Genomic DNA, 19,065 nt, shown 5'->3' with positions numbered 1-19,065 from the left:
ACAAGCCCCATGGGCGCAGCTGCTCTCCTGCTAGGATGCTGAGGAGATACGAAAGATGGAGGAGGTAAAACAGAGGCTCTTCCCTGCAAGGAGGTGGGAAGCAGGCATGCTGAGCCCTTGCTGGGGAAACCCAGTCCGCACCTGTGGCCTGCGATGGGGTCTCTCCAGATCTCTCTCCTCCACATCTACAGCTCAGTCCACGATCACAGCAGGGAAACAGACACCTACTTTCATCAGTGTCCATCCTTCCATGTCCTCCTCCATTCACACAAGCTGACAGGCACAGTGACTAGCTGAGGGGCCCAGTGGTCCTACATGGGAGAAGCAGGACCTAAGGTATCATGATGCTTCCTTCCCCTTCAGCAAGCGGTGGGCTCTTACAGGAGAGTTTCTGCTTTGTTTCCCACTGTGTTCCCAGCACATAGAATGTTGCTTGCTTGGCCCTGGCTCCAAACCCAGGGTACCCGTCCCCCCTAACCCACAGCTTCCTTCCCAGAGCCGAGATCTCCCTTGAAATCTCTTCCTACTACCAATCAGGGTTCCTGGTGCTGCCAATAGAGATGTGGATGTTCAAGACCCGGAGATGCAAGGCAATCGGCAGGAACAAATATTTATAAATGCATCCATTGTACTGACCGCTCCAGCACACACACCTTAAACTAACAATCGCTTTCTTTCTTAATCAAATATCCTATTGACTTTAATTACAGCTGTATTTTTACTACCTCTGAAACACATGAATGCTCTCCTCCTCCTTTTAAGCAAATGTCATGTTACTGGCCTTATCGTCCACAACCACCTTTATTTCAGAGATGAGATGGAGTGAAAGTCCAGTAGGGTCAGCCGCCCTCCACGGTCCAACTTAGGCGGCCTCTGTGCTCAGGCCCCTCCCTCTGCCTGCTCTCCCATGACCCTTGGGCCCAGTTTCTCAGCTTCTCTATCAACCTTTCTGAAATGAGCACACAAAACCCCTTTTGTTTTCGAAGGACTTTCCTCCCAGCTGGTAAATATAGAAAAAGAAAATGGGGCTTACATAGCAAAGGAAGCAATGGGCAGAATTTTAAAAATCTTTGAAATACAACAGTTCTCTGGATATCATTAACTTAAAAATGAGCCTGTATTTAGAGCCACTCTAAATACAACCTGTTCTAGAAATATTCCTTTAGTTTAGGCCATACAATGAACCCTACCATAAGTCTTCCCTTGGTGATTCTGCAGGCTTGCTCATCTTGTGTGCACGTGCTCAGTCGCTTCAGTCATGTCTGACTCTTTGCGACCCTATGGACTGTAGCCCACCAGTCTCCTCTGTCTATGGGATTCTCCAGGCAAGAATACCGGAGTGGGATGCCACGCCCTCCTCCAGGGGATCTTTCCAACCCAGGGATCGAACCCTCATCTCCTGCATTGGCAGGCAGATTCTTAATTGCTGAGCCACTAGAGAAGCCCTTGCTCATCTTAACCATCCCTAAAGCAAGCATCTGAGTTGCTAGACTCTTTCCTCTGTCACGGGAGCCAAAACTTGGAGACATGAGGGTTCATTTTTTAATCACATAATTACCCAGGCTTCCCAGTGGGTATTCACATCAATCCCAGACTAGTGTCTCTTTCATCTTAACTCTCTTTTTGCCTTACAGAGAGGAAAAGTCAATTTTGATCATTTCCTGGCAAAGTCACATCTACACATTTATCTCAAAAGCTCTAATAAGTTATGGCTCGCCCCTCAGTCTCTATACAAGATACTTCCTCTTTAAAAGCTCCAGCTCCTTGGAAATTGCACTTGAAATTGTTTTCAATACAAAGTGACCTCATTGATATTCCTACATTAGTAAGTTGTATTCATGGATGTGTGTGCATGCTTCAGTTGTGTCCTACTCTTTGTGACCCCATGGACTGTAGCCCACCAGGCTCCTCTCTCCATGGGATTCTCCAGGCGGGAATACTGGAGTGGATTGCCATGCCTGCCTCCAGGGGACTGTCCCGACCCAGGGATCGAACTGTCTCCTGCATTGGTAGGCAGGTTCTTTACCACTAGCGCCACCTGGGAAGTCCTATTTATGGGATGAGCAGTAGCTAAATATAGCCCATTTTCCAAGAGTACTTTTCAATCATGGTGCTTCATCAAATAACTTATTGCATGAAATTTAGTTTTATATATCTCAGCATTTCACATAAATTACAAAGCAGAAAACATGAACTTCTGTGATGTCCATAATGGGAGAGATAATACTCTATAATGTGTTAAGAATGGCCACTTTGACTCTAACAACTCTGACTCTGTCCCAGCCTGGTTCAAGGAGTCTTTCCAAGTTTCAGGACTTCCCCTGTCTCACAAGAGAAAAGACAGGATGGAGACCAGCATGCTTAATACCTAAGAGTCCTTGGCACAAAATAAAGGTTGAAAAATGTCAACATAGGTTCTAGCATCCCAAATTTAGTTGAGAATGTGTGAATCACAAGCAATTAAGCATGCCAAGAGGCATCATATTAACAGAGTATTGAGTTATAAAATCAGTAATAGGAGATCTCCTGTGTGAAGACTGGAAAAACATACATCAGAGCACTGTGTAATTACATAACCCTACTGAGTTAAGTCCAAGTACACATAAATAGGCGCTACAATACAAATAGGAAATATTTAATAAAGATATCCAAAGAAACTAAACAGGATTCTAGTCTTTGCACCACTCCCAGTAGAAAGGTTTTGAAGAGTGAGAGATACAAACACCTCACCGAGTCATTTACATCACTGAATCAACAAGCTCCAGTCCCTACCAATCTCTCGGAATCCATTTTTTTTAATTCAATACAAACAATTTCTCAAAGGCATACTCTGAAGTTAAAGCAGGAAATTTGGACCTAAATTGCCTGTAAGACACAATTATAAAAAGCAAGCACAGAACCACCCATACAGCAAAAATCCTACCTTCATTCCACTCAAAACGAATGAAAACTGAAGAAAGAAAATTTACGGTTGGACTGTTACACGTTTTCTGTTTCCTTCTAACACTTCCCTTTAGAACCAAGTGCCATAAAATAAAGGCATCAACCACCTGTTATAATGGAAGGATGAGTGGCCATGGCTGGTTTTGCTCACATCCCAAAATATCACTCAAGCCCAACAACCCCTACCATCCCAGCTTGGGTAGGTTATGCACTTCTCTAACTGACCACATCATTTAAAGTGCTTTAAGGTCCAGGGCTATTAAGAAGAGGAAGCTTTGTAATTGAAAGTTAATTGTAGGTCTTCTTTATCAAAGAGGTTAGAAAATGAAAATCATTAGAATTGGCTTTATAAGCTGGCATATACACAGAAGGAGTTGCTTGTAAGTTAGGAATAGTATTGTCATTTATACGATGCTAAAAAGTGATAGGAATACTCTTTGTTTCCATAGAGGTAGGGAAAGGAATAAAAGGAGAAAAAAAAAGACTAGATCTTTGGGGCACCTTGATTTCTAATATGGATTTCAGCATCCCCACCACTCACAAGCACTGACTTACAGGCTACTTATTGGCTATTACACATGCCACTTTCTCCCTGCCAACTGGTTTTTGTGGCCAGAAATGTCATTCTGCTCACCTGTTTAGAGGAAGCTGGATCCCAGGAAGCTGGCACAGTTCAGGCTGACTCCGTGGCAAGTTCTTTTTCACTTAAATGATTCCCACTGACCCAAGGCAAGATTGATGGCTCCCTCCATATTTCCTTTCATGACTGGGAACGATAAAGACTTTGCTAAGACTGAAAATGAGCCAGACTTAGACTAACTAAATTAGTATCGTAAGCATCCTATTCCTTTTTTTTCTGGTGCCGAACCAGCAAAAGATCAGGAGTCAAAACTTACATGTGTGTGCCTCTGCAAAGAGAAGTCAGCCACAGAGTGGAGGAAAACCAGAAATCACCAAGAGAAGACCTCAAGATGAGTTCAAATCCAGAAGAAGCACAGGTACTTGCAATTTACCTGGACTAACATAGAGGCCTCATCAGAAGCACCTGTCCTGCATTTATGCTAACATCCTGCGTTCAGTTAGCACGAGCTGAAGACAGGACCTGGAAATCCTACACTGGCAGCCTCTGATTCCACCTCTTGACTGTGGGAGGTAGCAAGGGGAGCCCAACATTTCTCCATGTCCTCAGAAAGGCAGAAACAACAACGATGAGATTGAAACTGCCTATAAAAACCCACTGATCCATTTGAAATCACACCCAGTCCTTCCCAGTTGATACGGAGACAATTATTTCTTCAATTAAAAAACAAACAAAAAACTTGCACAACCTGTAGAAGTTGCTGCAGGGTTCAAAGCACAGAACTAAAGCCCTAAAACAGATAAAAGCAAGAGAAAAACAATTAAAGCCTTACAAAGAATAGGAAGCTATTACAGATGGTTCTTTCCAAACATGAATGCTAATGAGCATCTTCCCACCCTCCATGAAAAATCAGTAGGTCCCTAAATCAAAACAAGGAGGAACCTGTCAGCATTTGGGCTGAAAGAAGTGTCTGGACTAGGCAGGCAAAATGAAGCCTCTAGACCAGGGGTCCACAACCTCTGGGATCTAATGCCTGATGATTTGAGGTGCAGCTGATGCAATAATAATAGAATAAAGTGCACAATAAATGTAATGCACTTGAATCATCCCGAAACCATCCCCCCTCCCCCATCCATGGAAAAAATGTCTTTCATGAAACTGGCCCCAGGTGCCAAAAAGGCTCGGGGCCACTGCTCTACAGGGCTGGGCAGAGGCTTAGCCAGCGTGGGGATGGGAGGGAGTGGGGGACACATATAAGGACAAATGGGAAGTAGGACTGTTAAATATTCTTTCTGGGAATTGCAACTGGCAGGAAAAAAGCAATTAGGCTGAGGTTGGCTCTGAAGAATCATGGAGAAGGTAAGCAAAATGGCAGCTGGGTCATGGCTGCAGTGATGTCTGGGATTGTCCCCAAAGGCACTGAGAAATGCCAATAGGAGGTTTGCTGCCAATGGCTGCCTTTGAACGAGATTGAGCGAGGATTCCCTTGATGGTTTTATCTCATCTGGACCAGTCCTGTCGTAAGTTACCTGGGCTCAGAGAAAGGGAAAATCCTGGACTGGAGAGGGATGGAGGTGGAGACTCTTTATTTCTTTAGAACAGAAATTTGACTCCAAGTCAAATTCACACTGGGGGCTGTTGTAGGCAGGCAGAGTGCCTCATCCAGGTGGGCCAAGGACTCTTCATGGGAACCTACTGAGAGCTGAGCCCCTTGTATATTCAGTGTCCTTTGACACAGACTGTAAATCAGGTCATGATATTAATAACTACCACAAACCCTCAACCTCAATCAAACGAGACATTAGACTAGCCAGGGCTTTGATTGAGAAGAGAGTAAGGGGTTTAAGACTGTACTGGCTGAGGTCAATGGATAGGGTGTTGGATTTCTGGTCTACTCTTTGGGACCCATCCTTTCAGCCAATGAGATATTTGAGATTCTACTGCTAAAGTACAGATTCTTCCAAATACTATGACACAGATTCTTCCAAATGCTGTTTTCCAAGAACCTAGGAGATGAGGACACAGGTTCACTGAGATGCACAATGCAGGGTCTGGAGAGGCATTTCATCCTCTGAACATTTAGAGGGCACTGAACTAGGAGGTAAAAAGATGAAAAATTTATGTATATGAACTCCTTGAAAAAAGGGTCTCAAACAGATCCCCTAAACAATTCCCAGCCTGACTGGTAAATGCCATGACAAATTCATGACAGAAACAGTGAAGGCACAAAGGAAAGAAGGATCCCTTTCACTAACCATAGGTCAGTCTTCAAGGATAAGTAGTAACAGGAAGTGAGGAATACTGCATAAGACACACAGCGAACAATTGTGATGAAAAAAAGGAGCTCAGAAAACACGTCCCTAGTGTTTCAGTGTCCCATATAAAGGGGAGCATTGGATTGCTAACCACAGACCTCGAGACCTGCTGTCTTGGTCCTGGCATGCAAAAGGAAGAGGACTCGTAACAAGTATGCTCTATTTCAGTTTATGAGATAACTCCCACAGGAGGAGGGGCAGAGACTGGGAAATGCCCTCAGTAAAACTCTAGTTTTATACCCTCTTGCATGTGCACATGACTAAGACCATGTTTAGGGTTCTTACTAAACATGGTCTTGGTCATGGGAAGAGCTTGTTTCTCTGATGGTCAGATGCCAGCAGAGGGACTGAGCATTTCCAGCCAAGACTCAGAAGCAGAAGGACACTATAGGAGTCCATTGGAAAGGGAGGGACGTTCCTCAGGAACTTGCCAGCAGGTCAAGAAGGATCTAGAAGAGCCAGTGACTGCAAATAACAATGATACCGAATGGTCCACAGAAATGACATAAGCCCTTTTCCTTTTAATACATAGGGTTAGAAAAAATATAAGTTCTTCAATATTTCAGAGAGAAAAACATCAGACAGATCTAGGTATCATCATAACCAAGCCATCACAAAGACAGTGGGCAAGAAAGGGAAAGACCAATGTATCAACTTGCAACAAGTTAAACATTACAGAAGTTGTGGCCCCTCCAGGTGGCTGGTGATAGCCTCACGAAACACAGACACTAGCCCTGAATATTCATAACAAAACCCAGAGCAGCCCCGAAAATTCCATAACTGATCAGGTTACTTTGGTTACATTACTTGATTCCTAAACCACGGCGGGAAAAGCAAGAGGTGTAGGGTGAGAGAAAGTAGAAAAAAGGAAAGAGAAAACATTTAATATTGTTAACTATTAATAGTTCTTGATCAATAGCTTCCAAGTCTCATTCCTTACTTGGCTGAAAAACCAGCAACTAACAATGATGGAGTCAGTAACTGTTGGACGGAACTTGACTTGGGCAGAGATATTTTATCAAGTCTGTCAACTTGGAGGGAACATCCTAAGCTGCCTTCTGCCAGTCAAACAAGAAGGCTGAGGAAAAGATAACCGCAGCCTCAGGAAGGCCTCTTCCTTGAGCTTGGGCACACCACCACTGCCCACTGATTCACAGGTTTTATTCAACCCTGCAAAGACATGTAAGACCTGAGTTTAAGCAGAGAGAAAAGAGGGATTTCATGGTGGTTAAGAATCCAATTTCCAATGCAGGGGATGTGGGTTGAATCCCTGGTTGGGCAACTAAGCTCACACATGACTACTGAGCCCACTTTCTCTACAGCCCACTCACCATAACTATTCAACCTCAAGCCACAGCAAAAAGCATGGGCAGCCAAAAAAAAAAAAAAAATCTTAAAAAGGAGTGAGGGTTCAGGCTCCTCAAGGAGGAAGATAAGGATGCTTAAATCTCACCCCCAAGATCAAAAAGCAAGACTATGGGCAGGAAGGCGGAAAGATGTTCAAGTGACTGTCTACTGACAAATTCAGGAAATACTCTACAGGGTGAATTCCCCGGCCCTTCCCCCATCCCTGACGCTGAACCTCACTGCGTACTCTACGTGAATCCCCATCCTGGTTGCTAAGGCTGCTCACTGTATCAACAATAAGACTGGGCATTTGTTCAGTGAACGAGCCTGGGGCAGAAATAAGCAATGCCTCTGACCACTCCATTCCATCTAAAACCTTTTTTCATAGGTTTCTCTCATACAGTGCCCTAGGCATGACCAAATCCAGTCACCAGAGTCACTAAAATCATTCACGTGACTTGTGGACTTCCACTTGCACAAGAAGTCCTCAGAGCAGTCAATGGTAAAAGAAAAAAAATTAAAAAAGAAAGATAATACAACCTTAGTTCTTTCAAGGTATCAATTTTCTTCTGGTTTGAACTACCATTACTAATGTACACAATTGATCAGAACAGTATTAGTAATTATCTATCAGAATGCTAACATATTTAACTTGAAAGACAATCAATGGCAAAAGAAAAAATGAGAAAAAAAGCACGGCAAAAGTATTTGATGTTTAATTTAGTCCTGATGGCTCGTTTCAAAACCTGAAACAACAAAACATTTTTGCAAATAATCATTTCTAGGTGATTACATAACAAAAATGGAAACTGAATCTGAATACAAAATCAGAAGAATGCCAAGAAATAGTTTATGAATCTGGTTTCTTTCTCATATACTAAATATAACTGAAGAAAAAAATCATTAAAATAGAAGTATAACTGAAGAAAAATAACAAATCCAAAATTTTACTTATAAGCAGACAATTACAGCACCTAAATTAAATTTTTTTTTTTTAGTTTATTGTGCTCAAACAAGTTAAACACAGTACTGGACAGAGTAAGTGCACTGTGGGTTTAAAAATGCCTGGAAGAAGAATCAAAGGATTAAAGGAAAACTGATTTACCATAGAGGGGGAAAGTCAATTATGGTGTTTGTTTCCCTGATATCAAATAGTCAAGCAGATTCATTAATTCAATAGCTCATTTTTGTTTGATTATGGCTTATTTACATAGGCTAAAACAGGCTTTGAGAGGCTCCCAACTATTACAAGTCATAGTCAAACTGAAACTTTCTGATAGGCATAAAATTCCATAATCAATTTATACTTGCTGCCTCATAAGTGTTTTTTTCCCAGCTACATTTGTTTTCAGTCTCCTCTTGGAGAATATAAAACCTCTGAGAGCAATGCTTACATCTGCTGTGTCTCATTCATACAGCTCAGTTCTCTGTACAAGGATGCTTGATAGACTTTGCTGCACATCTGGAATGCAAAAACACACATTCCTCCACATAGAGGATGATATCAACAGCTCTCTATCATTCAGACAAACACTCTGAGTTATATTCTAATATTGGTGAAGACAGGTAAACACATACACACACATATATGTATTCATCTATGGTTCCTCATCTGGCATCCTTCCCATCAATTTTGTGACTACCTTTTACGGTCGTATCCTCATTCATCAGAGGGCAGACAGAAGAAGCATGAACCACAATCCCACTGACTCCAGAAAGAAAACAACAATCACAGAAAGCTAACCAAAATGATCATATGGATCACAGCCTTGTGAGGCTATAAGTTATGCTGTGCAGGGCTACACAAAGCAGACAGGTCACAGTGGAGGGTTCTGACAAAACATGGTCCACTGGAGAAGTGAATGGCTAACCACCCCAGTGGTTATTCTTGCTTCAAGAACCCCATGAACAGTATGAAAAGGCAAAAAATATGACACTGGAAGATGAGTCCCCCAGGTCAATAAGTGTTCAATATGCTACTTGGGAGAAACAGTTCCAGAAAGAATAAAGAAGCTGGGCCAAAGCTGGAAACACTCAGTTGTGGATGTGCCTGCTGATGATTTTTGTTTCTTTCTTTTTGGAAGTCAACCCTGAATATTCATTGGAAGGACTGATGCTGAAACTGAAGCTCCAATACTTTGGCTACTTGATGTGAAGAAGCACCTCACTGGAAAAGACCCTGATGCTGGGAAAGATTGAGGGCAGGAGGAGAAGGGGATGGCAGAGGATGAGATGGTTGGATGGCACCACTGACTCAATGGACATGAATCTGAGCAAACCCTGGGGGATAGTGAAGGACAGGGAAGCCCGGTGTGCTGCCGTCCATGGGGTTGCAAAGTCAGAATGACTTAGTGACTGAGCAACAACCTGTGATCATACAAGATGGCCAGCTGGCCCTGGGCTCAATGTCACGGACAAGTGTAATACTCAGTGACTAAGCAGGGGACCAAACACAGCCCATTAATAATGTATTTTCTCCAGCTCTTTTGGTTCCACACCCACCAAGAGGTAGAAAATGCCAGTTGTCTTTTGATGCCCACTGTCCCAGGAGCCTCTTCTGGTATCATTGTCACTTTCTTCCTTCTAACACCGAAAGCAAACCTTTTATCACAGATCCACAACCATAGAAAGTTGCACCGTAGCTTCAACAAACCCTTGCATAGAGAAACAACCTTTACAGCAGTGTCATCAAACATGTTTGCAAATTTTAAATACTATTTTTCACACATTTTAAGTTGACATTTAAATTTCTCAACCATAATTTTAATTCATTGCAAAGGCTGTAATTCTGGCATATTGGAATTAGTACAATTTTAATTAAAACATATCACTCACTTAAAGGTATCCAATAAAATCCAAATACCACACCAATTTGCAAATCAATTTGCAAACCCATCAAAAAATACATGAACAAACTCCTCTTTGCAAAAAGGCTGCACTGTTATCTCCTTGAACTTGTATTTCCATTTTACTCCCCACACAAAATTATCTCTCAATCGAATACGTTTAACACTTGATTTTAAGAATTTTCTCATTATATTTCCCTGCAACAAAAATGTATATAAAGTGATTCTTAAAAATTTCCTCTGGCTGTAAGGCTTAAAATTGTTCCATTTTCTTCTTTGAGCTATCATTACTAATGCACACAACTGATCCAAACAACATTAATAATTACTTATAAGAATGTTAATATAGTTAACATAGAAATTAAAAATTTATGGAAATGTATCTCTAAAGAAATGTACAGGATTTGTCTCTTTCTTCTCAACTAGTTAATATACTGATGAGTGAACACTCTCTACTGTTATAATATGATGACTGAATTATTATATTATAATAATAATATAAATTCCATACATTTTTTTCCCACTTTTAAAGATGCAAGCACTAAGAAACCTTGTTTATATAAGTAAGAAAGGAATGAAGGAGATTCATCATCAACAAAATCTTTTTTCTTTGTTATAACCAGATTAGGTCCTCTTCCAATTTCACTGAAAGACAAGAAATGAAAACTAACCTGCAAAAAGATGTGTGCCTTGGTCATTATATTCATCCCCTTTACCAACACAGACATTAATATTTTCATAGTTCTCTGTAGGTGGGAAGAGGGTTTTGCATCCCAGGACAACACACAAGGGGCAGAGTCAGGATGGGGTAGGAGACAGCTCTGCTGTCCTTTGTCAAGAGGGAGAAGGGTGACTTACTGTAAGAGGTGAGATGGAAAAAGAGACACAGCAAAATCAATTCTGAAGCAAATAATTTTAAGACAGGTTAACTATAGAAACTGGGAACCAGGAAATCATCTCCCTTCAACCATCTATGCCTTTGTATCTCCTGGAGATTTTTTACATTCCTTTGTGTGCATGCATACCCCTGGAATACCCCTCCTCTGGGTAAGAACGTTGCTGCCAGACATTCTATCTGTTCAGAAGAAAAGTACACTTGGTTTGATTAAAGCATGGATTCCGTTATACATGAATTGACTAACACACGAATGTATCAGCCTGTAGCAGGCACTACAGTAGAAGTAATACATTTTCTAAATAAACAGAAGCATAATTCTTTTTTCAATCTACTTGAAGAGAGAGAAAATATGTAATAAATCGTAAGTGTCCTGACAATATAGAAACTATACTCAAAAAACTTAGTTTTTAATAATTGCAAAGAAAAATCTAAAAACAATCCACATGTTTAATAAGAAAATTACCAAATAATTTATGTTGCAACAGCCATATAGTAAAAGAATATGCAATATTTCAAGAACAATGTTCTTCTATAGTGCTGACCAAAAAAACCAAGCAGGAAACAAACCTGTAAATAAAGCCTCATATTAATTTGTAAAAATCTATATGTGTGTTGGGGGGAAGTCTGTTAAAGAGAAAGTCTGTTAAGAGAATCTGTTAAATTGTTTTCAGTGGTTATTCTAGGTTGGTGTAATGGGCAACTTTCGTATGCTCTTTCCAAATTTCCACAAAAGGCATGTATTTCTCTCACAATGATGGAGGTAGCGGGAGTGGGGAGAGTTGAGGAACTGGGGAAATAGATTTGCTGTCTCAGGACTACTGCAGGTGGCCACAGAGTTTGTGAGATGGTATCCACCCAAGGGGCCAAAGACAGCTTAAATCCATGCCACGCGGGGCAGGACTGCTTCCCCTCAAAGTGAAAGTATCTCCATCGTGTCTGATTCTTTGTGACCCCATGGACTATACAGTCCACAAAATTCTCCAGGCCAGAATACTGGAGTTAGTAGCCATTCCCTTCTCCAGTGGATCTTCCCAACCCAGGGATCAAACCCAGGCCTCCCATAAGGCAGGTGGATTCTTTACCAGTTGAGCCACTAGAGAAACCCAAAGTGGGCGCCGTTTCCTAACTCATGGTGGGAGACTAATCCACAGTCTGCACATCCACAGTCCACGTCCTCACTTAGGTTTTGGTCATTTCTCTCCTTGACCAATTTTATCCTTTCATCCAAGACTTCCACAGCTGGTTCCTTTGGAATACAGATCTCACTGACACTAAGACACTAGTGAAATACCCCGGTTCACAGACGCAGAAAGGTCAACAGTCAGCAACTGCAGTGCTATAAGCCAAAGAGGTTATCTGGGCCGTTCAAGAAAACATGGTGGGCCATTTTTACTTCTACTATATTCTACAACTCCAGTCTCCTTACCTCAGCAAGTGTGGGGGGATCTTGACAATGGTATCCACACCATCGAGGGTTTCTGCAAAAGGAAAATTACGAAGTTAAAAATAAATATGTGAGGACTAGGAATCTAAACTATACATAAATCTCACTATTAGTTTCTCCATCCACCCCCCCCCAACAAAATTCCTATAATTATAGTCAATTTTCAACTATCTGCATGCAAATCATCCACACTTAAAAATTCTCTGCCTTTTCTAGCTCACAAGACTTCCTCTCAGAGGTTAAAAATTAGGACGCATTTCCCTTAAAGACAGAGTCAGTTCCTAACCTGAAACACAATGCCAATGTAATCTATTTACAACTGACTAAAAATGCTATATTCTTGCAATAACAATAGAGAAAGGAGAGCTATTTCCTCGAAAATACTGTTTTAATACCTTTAAATAATAACTTATACTTGAGAGACTTTCATGTTCACAAAGCACTTTATGTAACAGCTCATCTCACATTTATGACACAGCAGGTGAAACTTTTCAAAAATCACACAGTACTGAAGAAATCTGATTGGAAGGCTGACACCCAAATCTCATTAACCTCACCTGGATGCTCAACACTACCATTGCTATGGATATTCACACTCTTACAGCCTCCAATTATAGTGATAATGAAACAGTCACTATTCTCTTTCAAAATAAAAGCTTTTCTATTTCAATAGATTTAACAATCCTGCACCCAAGTCCAATGTGTGTTTGTGGGACTGGGAGGTGGTAGGGGAGATGGTTCCCTCAACAAGCAATTCTCTGACACCAGCGGAGTGCCATACAATTTACCTTAACTCTGACACTATCTACCTGGAAAGAACGTAAGACCCCACAGGCTGGGCTCAGTCCTACAAGCCTGTAACACCCACTCCCCCTGCAACCTTCCCACCCCGCCACCTCCACACTTTCAGATGCCAATCTCAAGTCCTGGTTGTCACCTGAGCTTCTGACTGACTGGCTATAAATTAAAATTTCCAAAAACCCCCTCCTTAGGTTTAATTAATTAATTAATTAATTAGGAGCAGCTCAAAGGCCAGGCAGGTGAGTCTGGTCCAGCAGTCAGCAGGGCACAGCCAATATCCAGGATAACTTGATGCTGCTTCCCAAGAAGAGGGTCTGACAGCGAACAACCAAACCGCTGCAGTTTTCCTCATCAGACAGGGAAGTTTATATTTAACTCAAGCTGTGCAACAGTGCCCAACCTTGCAAGTGCTAACCAAGAGTGAGAGGAAAGGGCAAAGAGAAAGTCACAGAGCAGCCATAATGAGCCCTCCCTATTCCAGAAGAGAAGTGGGTAGGAAGTTGCATTGGAGGAAGAAGTGGGCTGGTGTCAGAGGAAGGGGAAGCCCAGGGATCTAAACATGGGTATCGCATTCTCAGAAACTGAACTGAAGTTGCGGCTCTGAAAGTGTTCAACTCCAGGTGGGCTGGGAGTCAGAGAAGAGGGTTCATAGCTAATTCTTGTGAAACACAAACTTTTAGGCTGGGGAAGAGCTGAAGCTTCCCAGGTGGCTCAGTGATAAAGAATCTGCCTGCCAATGCAGAAGCCACAGGAGACGTGGGTTCAATCCCTGGGTTGGGAAGATCCTCTGGAGAAGGAAATGGCAACCCACTCCAGTATTCTTGCCTGGGAAGTTCCATGGATAGAGGAGCCTGGCAGGCTCCAGTCCATGGGGTCACAAAGAGTTGGACACGACTAAGCACACACCCACTATGGGAGCTGAAACTTCAAAGGAGACAGAAAAACTCAAGAGTCAGGCTCAAAACCGGCAGGGTGAGGGCACAAGGCCAAGGTCAGGTAGATGCCCAGAGTGGCCAAGAGAACCTATAAGAGGGATGTGAGAGCGGTCTGTCACACTCTGAGGTCTGAGTACCTTATTCTTCAATAGGTGGAAGGACAGAGGAGAAGACTGGAGTGAGCTGAAGAGTGAGCAGGAAAGGAGGATGTGGACACAAACACTACATCCACTTTTTAAGCAGTTTGGCTGTGAAGGTAGCAGACACTGAGGTTGGAAGGAAGAGCAGGTGGAAAGACGAGAGGATGAGGTTACATAGACCAGCCTTCTTCCTTAACTTGGTGTTCCAACTTCTAATTTTCTTTCTCTTCTCCATTTTCTAAATCAATTCAACAGGAGCGCCTGGTGTATGCAAAACACTCAAAGTTTCTAAAAGACGCGTAATCCAGTTCTAATGATCTGCCCTTCTATTCCATCCTGCCATTTCCAGCTCCCACACCTCCAGGACTGCCAGTCCTTGAAGGAGAATCTTCTCTCAGGCCCTCCACACAGTGGCCCAGTCCCTTTTTCTTTTTCTATTCCTTAGACCATTTCCTCACTGACAAGAAAAGTATATAACCTAGATAGCTCAAAATAGAGAAAAAATACACACATACTCCTTGCCAGTTAGTATGCAGCCATTAAGAAAACCGATTTTCAGAAAATGCTGAAGTTAAAATAAAAAATAACTAACAATCCACTATATGTGGTAAAAAACCTTTTGCAGAAGGGAAATACTCCAAAATATGATTAGTGTTTTCTATGGGTGATGAGATTATTTTCTTTATAGTGTTTGACTATTTTTCAATATTCTAAAATGAACATATATAACTTTTGTAACTAGAAAAAAAAGATTACTATCACTTAAAACCCAAATAAGTCATTAACATGTTGATTTATTTATGTATTGAACATGTGGCTCTCATATTCTAGGTGCACAAACAAGCCTAAGTGACAGTCCCTATGCTAGGGAAGCTCATGTCTACACTGCGGACATGTGTTGCTTTGGCTGACCACCATCCACTCACCTGCCTCTCAAGTTGCAAACCCTAATTTTGTTCTAAGGAAGCCATCTTTGGCTGACTCTGGGATTTCAGTGGGCCTTGTAGGCAGCTAGCCTGTTTCACTCCTTAGGTAGAGGACTGGTTCAGGGATACACACTCAACTCATCAACACCAAGGACTGGGCAGGAGTGACTGCAAGAGCTCCACTCCCTTCGGATGATCCGATGATTGGCCAAGTGGGAAGTGACCCCCTTCTCCTGTAATGGCCTAAATGTGGAGATGTGCGCTCTCTCCTACGAGAGTTTTAGTGGTAGATGACTCCTCTCCCCTGTTATGATCTAAATGTCTTTCTCCTATAACAGTCCAAGTGGGAGATGACCTCTTTCTTCTGATACGGACTAAGCGTGAAGATGACCCCTCTCTCCCATGGTAGCTTTTATAAGAATGACTCTCTCCTGGGGTGGTCTAAATGTCATGGTGATCCCTCTCGCTTATAATGGCCCAAGTATAAGATGACTACTTTCTCTTGAGATGCTCTAATGCTCTAAGTATGGAAACAACCCCTTTTTCCCATGAGGGTCTAAGTGGGGGACGAGCCCTCTTTCCTGAGATGGTCTAAGTGTGCTGATTGATGAACTCAAAGCTTTGGAGACTCATGTTGAGTGTGTTTGTCATCCCAAAAGAGCAGAGTAAGATCCCTGTAACAGTATCTAATCCCTGAACCAAACTCAACCCACAGCTAGCCTTCCAAGGGCTGTTTAGTTCATAGACTGAAAACATTCTATTTTGCTTTAAGTCTGCTTGAATTGTTTCTTTTTGTCTCCTAAATCCAATATATTTCTCAATCATCCTGCCCCTAAAAGAGTAGCTGTGGGCATAACCAACATTAATCCCCAAAAGCAGGTGCTCTAAGAGGATCCTGAGGGCAGAGCTAAGAGCCCAGAGAAGCACCGATTCACTTGCAGAGCTCAGGGGAGCCTTCATATGTGAGCTGAGCCTTGGGAGTCTGGAAAGGTAAGCTGTGGCAGAAGGACTAGCATGAGCCCAGGCAGAGGAAAATGCAGCACACAGCATGTACAAGAAAGTATATGGCTTACTGGGGACCGATGAACCCCTGCTGTGAGGGCGCCAGGAAAGAAGGCTGGGGCTAGATTCCAAAGAGCATTCTAAGGAATTCACACTTTAAAAAAACAGTATGGGGATTGAGGAGTCAAAAGTATTTTATAGCAAAAAAAAAAAAAAGATGGAACAGTGGAAAATGGACTGGAGTGGGAAAGAGAACAGGAAGCCATACCTTGATGTCTTTGTTTCTGCAGCTTTCTCCCTCCAACATACCCTCCTAACAAGCTAATTACAGGGAGGAAGCATTTTATTCATTTTTCTCTCCCCACCGCTCAGTACAGAGGAGGTCTTAATAAATCTTTGCTACACAAGCAAAGAAAAGCAGAAACCTACAGCTTACCCATTCTTCAAGTCCAATTGACTTCAAAAGCCCACCAACTCATACCAGTCCCCCCAACCCCCACCCCTGACCCCACATTCACTCCCTCTTCTTTGATCTGTTTTCCTGGTTTACTCCTTCCAACCTGCACAATGAATGCTCCGCAGCACTGTTGTTTAACTGTTTCATGCACTCCCATCTCTTGCTGAGAACGGCCCCCGGGAAAAGAATCCCATTTACTCTTCCCATCAGGCTGAACTCCAGGCTCTGCTCACATTATCTAGCTGCCTCAGCTCCAGGCTTTTTCTTCAAGGACCTAAACTAGGTAACATTGAACTTTAACTTAAAAAGACGTAGAGTATCAAAATCCAAACATTAAAAATGCTAGATTCCTCTCCTCCCCCATGCTATCTAAATCTGCTTAACTTACAGCAAAATAATAACAAGTACACGTAAGAGCCTGTCTAGAGTGCAGTCAGGAGCTGCTAGATTATGTTACCCGGACATCTGTGACCTTTCATTTGAAGCCTTTGAGAATCTACCCCATCACTCGACTGATGACAATGGCAATGCAAAAACAGTACTGTGGCTTTAAGTGCCTTGCTGCTCACTTGTGTATCTGGTCCTTTTTTTTTCCCCCTCTAACAGTAAACAAATGGTCAAGTTCTGATTCTGCCTACAAGATAAACTTCCTAGATAACATTCTAGAAAATTTTGTGATGACAGAGGTTAAAAAAAAAAAAGTGATGGTCTGTGAACACACATTCAAACATATGTGAATTCAGATCTTCTAAATACTAACCAAGATGCGTAGAGTACCAACAGAATTCTCCATTTAGTAGAAAACCTGCTAACGGCCCTTCCCAGGCTGAGTGTCACAATAAACACTGATGGCTTTTTGGTTGAGAGAGAAAGGGATTCAATTTTCTGTTTTGACTGGGTAGCAACTGAGGAATCACACGCAGGCTTGGGGAAGGCCAGGGGCCCACAGAGCTGCCCTGGTTTCTTATTGGCCCTTCCTTTTCTCCCTCCTCAAGCATCACTATTACCCCCAAGTACGCTCCTGACCCCCCTAAATTCCCATCCAGACAATTTTGATTGCCCACATTCTTGCCTAATTGAATGTTTTGCCGTTTTCTCCGAGGTTGAGTTCTACAATCCGAGTCTGACAATAAACACAAATTTGCTACCTGGAACTTATTTCAGTGCTTGCAGAGTTCACAAATCTTAAAATCAAATCTGTCTGAAGGGCAGACAACAATGGAACTGCAGAGGTAACGCCATCCCACCTGTATGTTATTTTTCATTTACAATAACCACGAAAGCTAATACTTAACAAGCTGGCCTCTATCAGGAAAAAGCAAATAAGCTGTTCCTTCCTGGTTACACTCGCCAAGGTACTGGAGACCGCGGCTGACGGTTCAACTTCCCTCTAAACCACAGGCGCTTTGGAATCAGGCCGGTGTTTTCCCACCAGCTTGTGATCCGAACTCGGAGATGGGTGACAGTCGTCCGTCGCGCAGGGGACGTGAAGAAAGGGGCCGCCAGGAGGGGAGCACGGCGGTTCCCCATTAAGGTTTGGGAGAAGATCAAGAGACCAGAAGGTAGGCGGATAGATGTACACGCCCGAATCCAAATTCGCACATCACCCATCAATTCTCCGAGGCAACTCTCGCAATTGCGCGAAAAAGCATCGGTCACAGCTGCTCAGCGAAAGCCCCCCACAGAGTGGCCATCACAGCCCTCCCCGGCGCGGCCCTCCGGGACCGCCGGCAGGTGCCCGGCGCCCCGCTCGGCGCGCTTACCCAGGGCCCAGGTGCAGCTCTCTTTGATGGCTTTGTACTTGCTCCCGGACGCCTCCTTCTGCAGCTTCCTTAGGATCTCTTCCATCTTGACCTCTGCCGCGGGCCAGCCGCCGACAGCTAGGGGAGCGCGAGCGAGGCCCGGCGGGGACGCCGCCGCCACCGCAGCCCGGCCCTGGGCGCCTGGGCGGCCGCTGCGCTCACCCTGCTCCGGCCCGGCACGGCGGCTGATGAATCACGCCCGCTCCATGCCGCCGCCGCGTCAGGCCCGGAGCCCCGCCCGCCGCTCCGCCCGCAGGGTCAGGTGCGCCCCGCGCGCCGCGATGGAGACGGCGGGCTGGGGAGCGGAGGCCGAGACCCGGGGCGACCCCCGGGGCACAGGGGCTCGCGGAAAGCTGGTGGCGGATGTCCTGGGCTGTCTCGCCGGCCGGGCGTTGGCCGGGCTCGGCCCGAGGGAGCGTCTGGTGGCGGCGGGCAGCGGGCGGGGAGGAGCCTCGTCGTTGCCCCCGCCTCCCCGCCCCATCCCGGGCGGGCGGAGTTGGGGCTGTTCGGCTTCGACTAGAGGAGCCCCCCCACCTCCGGCGCCTGGTGTTGTCGCACCGCCCGCGGCATCCGGCGGTCCAGGCTCATTAGTTCTGGGCCGCCCTTGGTGCCAGGCTCGGGCGCTACCT

The 19,065-nt window shown here is 43.8% G+C and overlaps 1 protein-coding gene across 2 annotated transcripts in view; it reads right to left on the bottom strand.

Annotated features, from left to right (window-relative positions):
- ARFGEF3 (ARFGEF family member 3) overlaps positions 1-18,857 on the bottom strand; it is a 174,192-nt gene extending 155,335 nt beyond the window's left edge. For both annotated transcript variants that reach the window (XM_002690274.6, XM_005210993.5), the window contains exons 1-2: positions 18,398-18,857; positions 12,356-12,407 (exon numbers count right to left, since the gene is read on the bottom strand). In XM_002690274.6, the coding sequence (XP_002690320.1) occupies positions 12,356-12,407; positions 18,398-18,482 (137 nt within the window). In that variant the 5' untranslated portion in view covers positions 18,483-18,857. The remainder of the gene's footprint in view (positions 1-12,355; positions 12,408-18,397) is intronic.
- Positions 18,858-19,065: the final 208 nt, after the last annotated feature.

This window comes from Bos taurus, chromosome 9 (assembly GCF_002263795.3).
Source record: "Bos taurus isolate L1 Dominette 01449 registration number 42190680 breed Hereford chromosome 9, ARS-UCD2.0, whole genome shotgun sequence".
Classification (NCBI taxonomy): domain Eukaryota; kingdom Metazoa; phylum Chordata; class Mammalia; order Artiodactyla; family Bovidae; genus Bos; species Bos taurus.
Note: the sequence above shows the minus strand (reverse complement) of the source record. Positions and strands in the feature narration are given on the sequence as shown.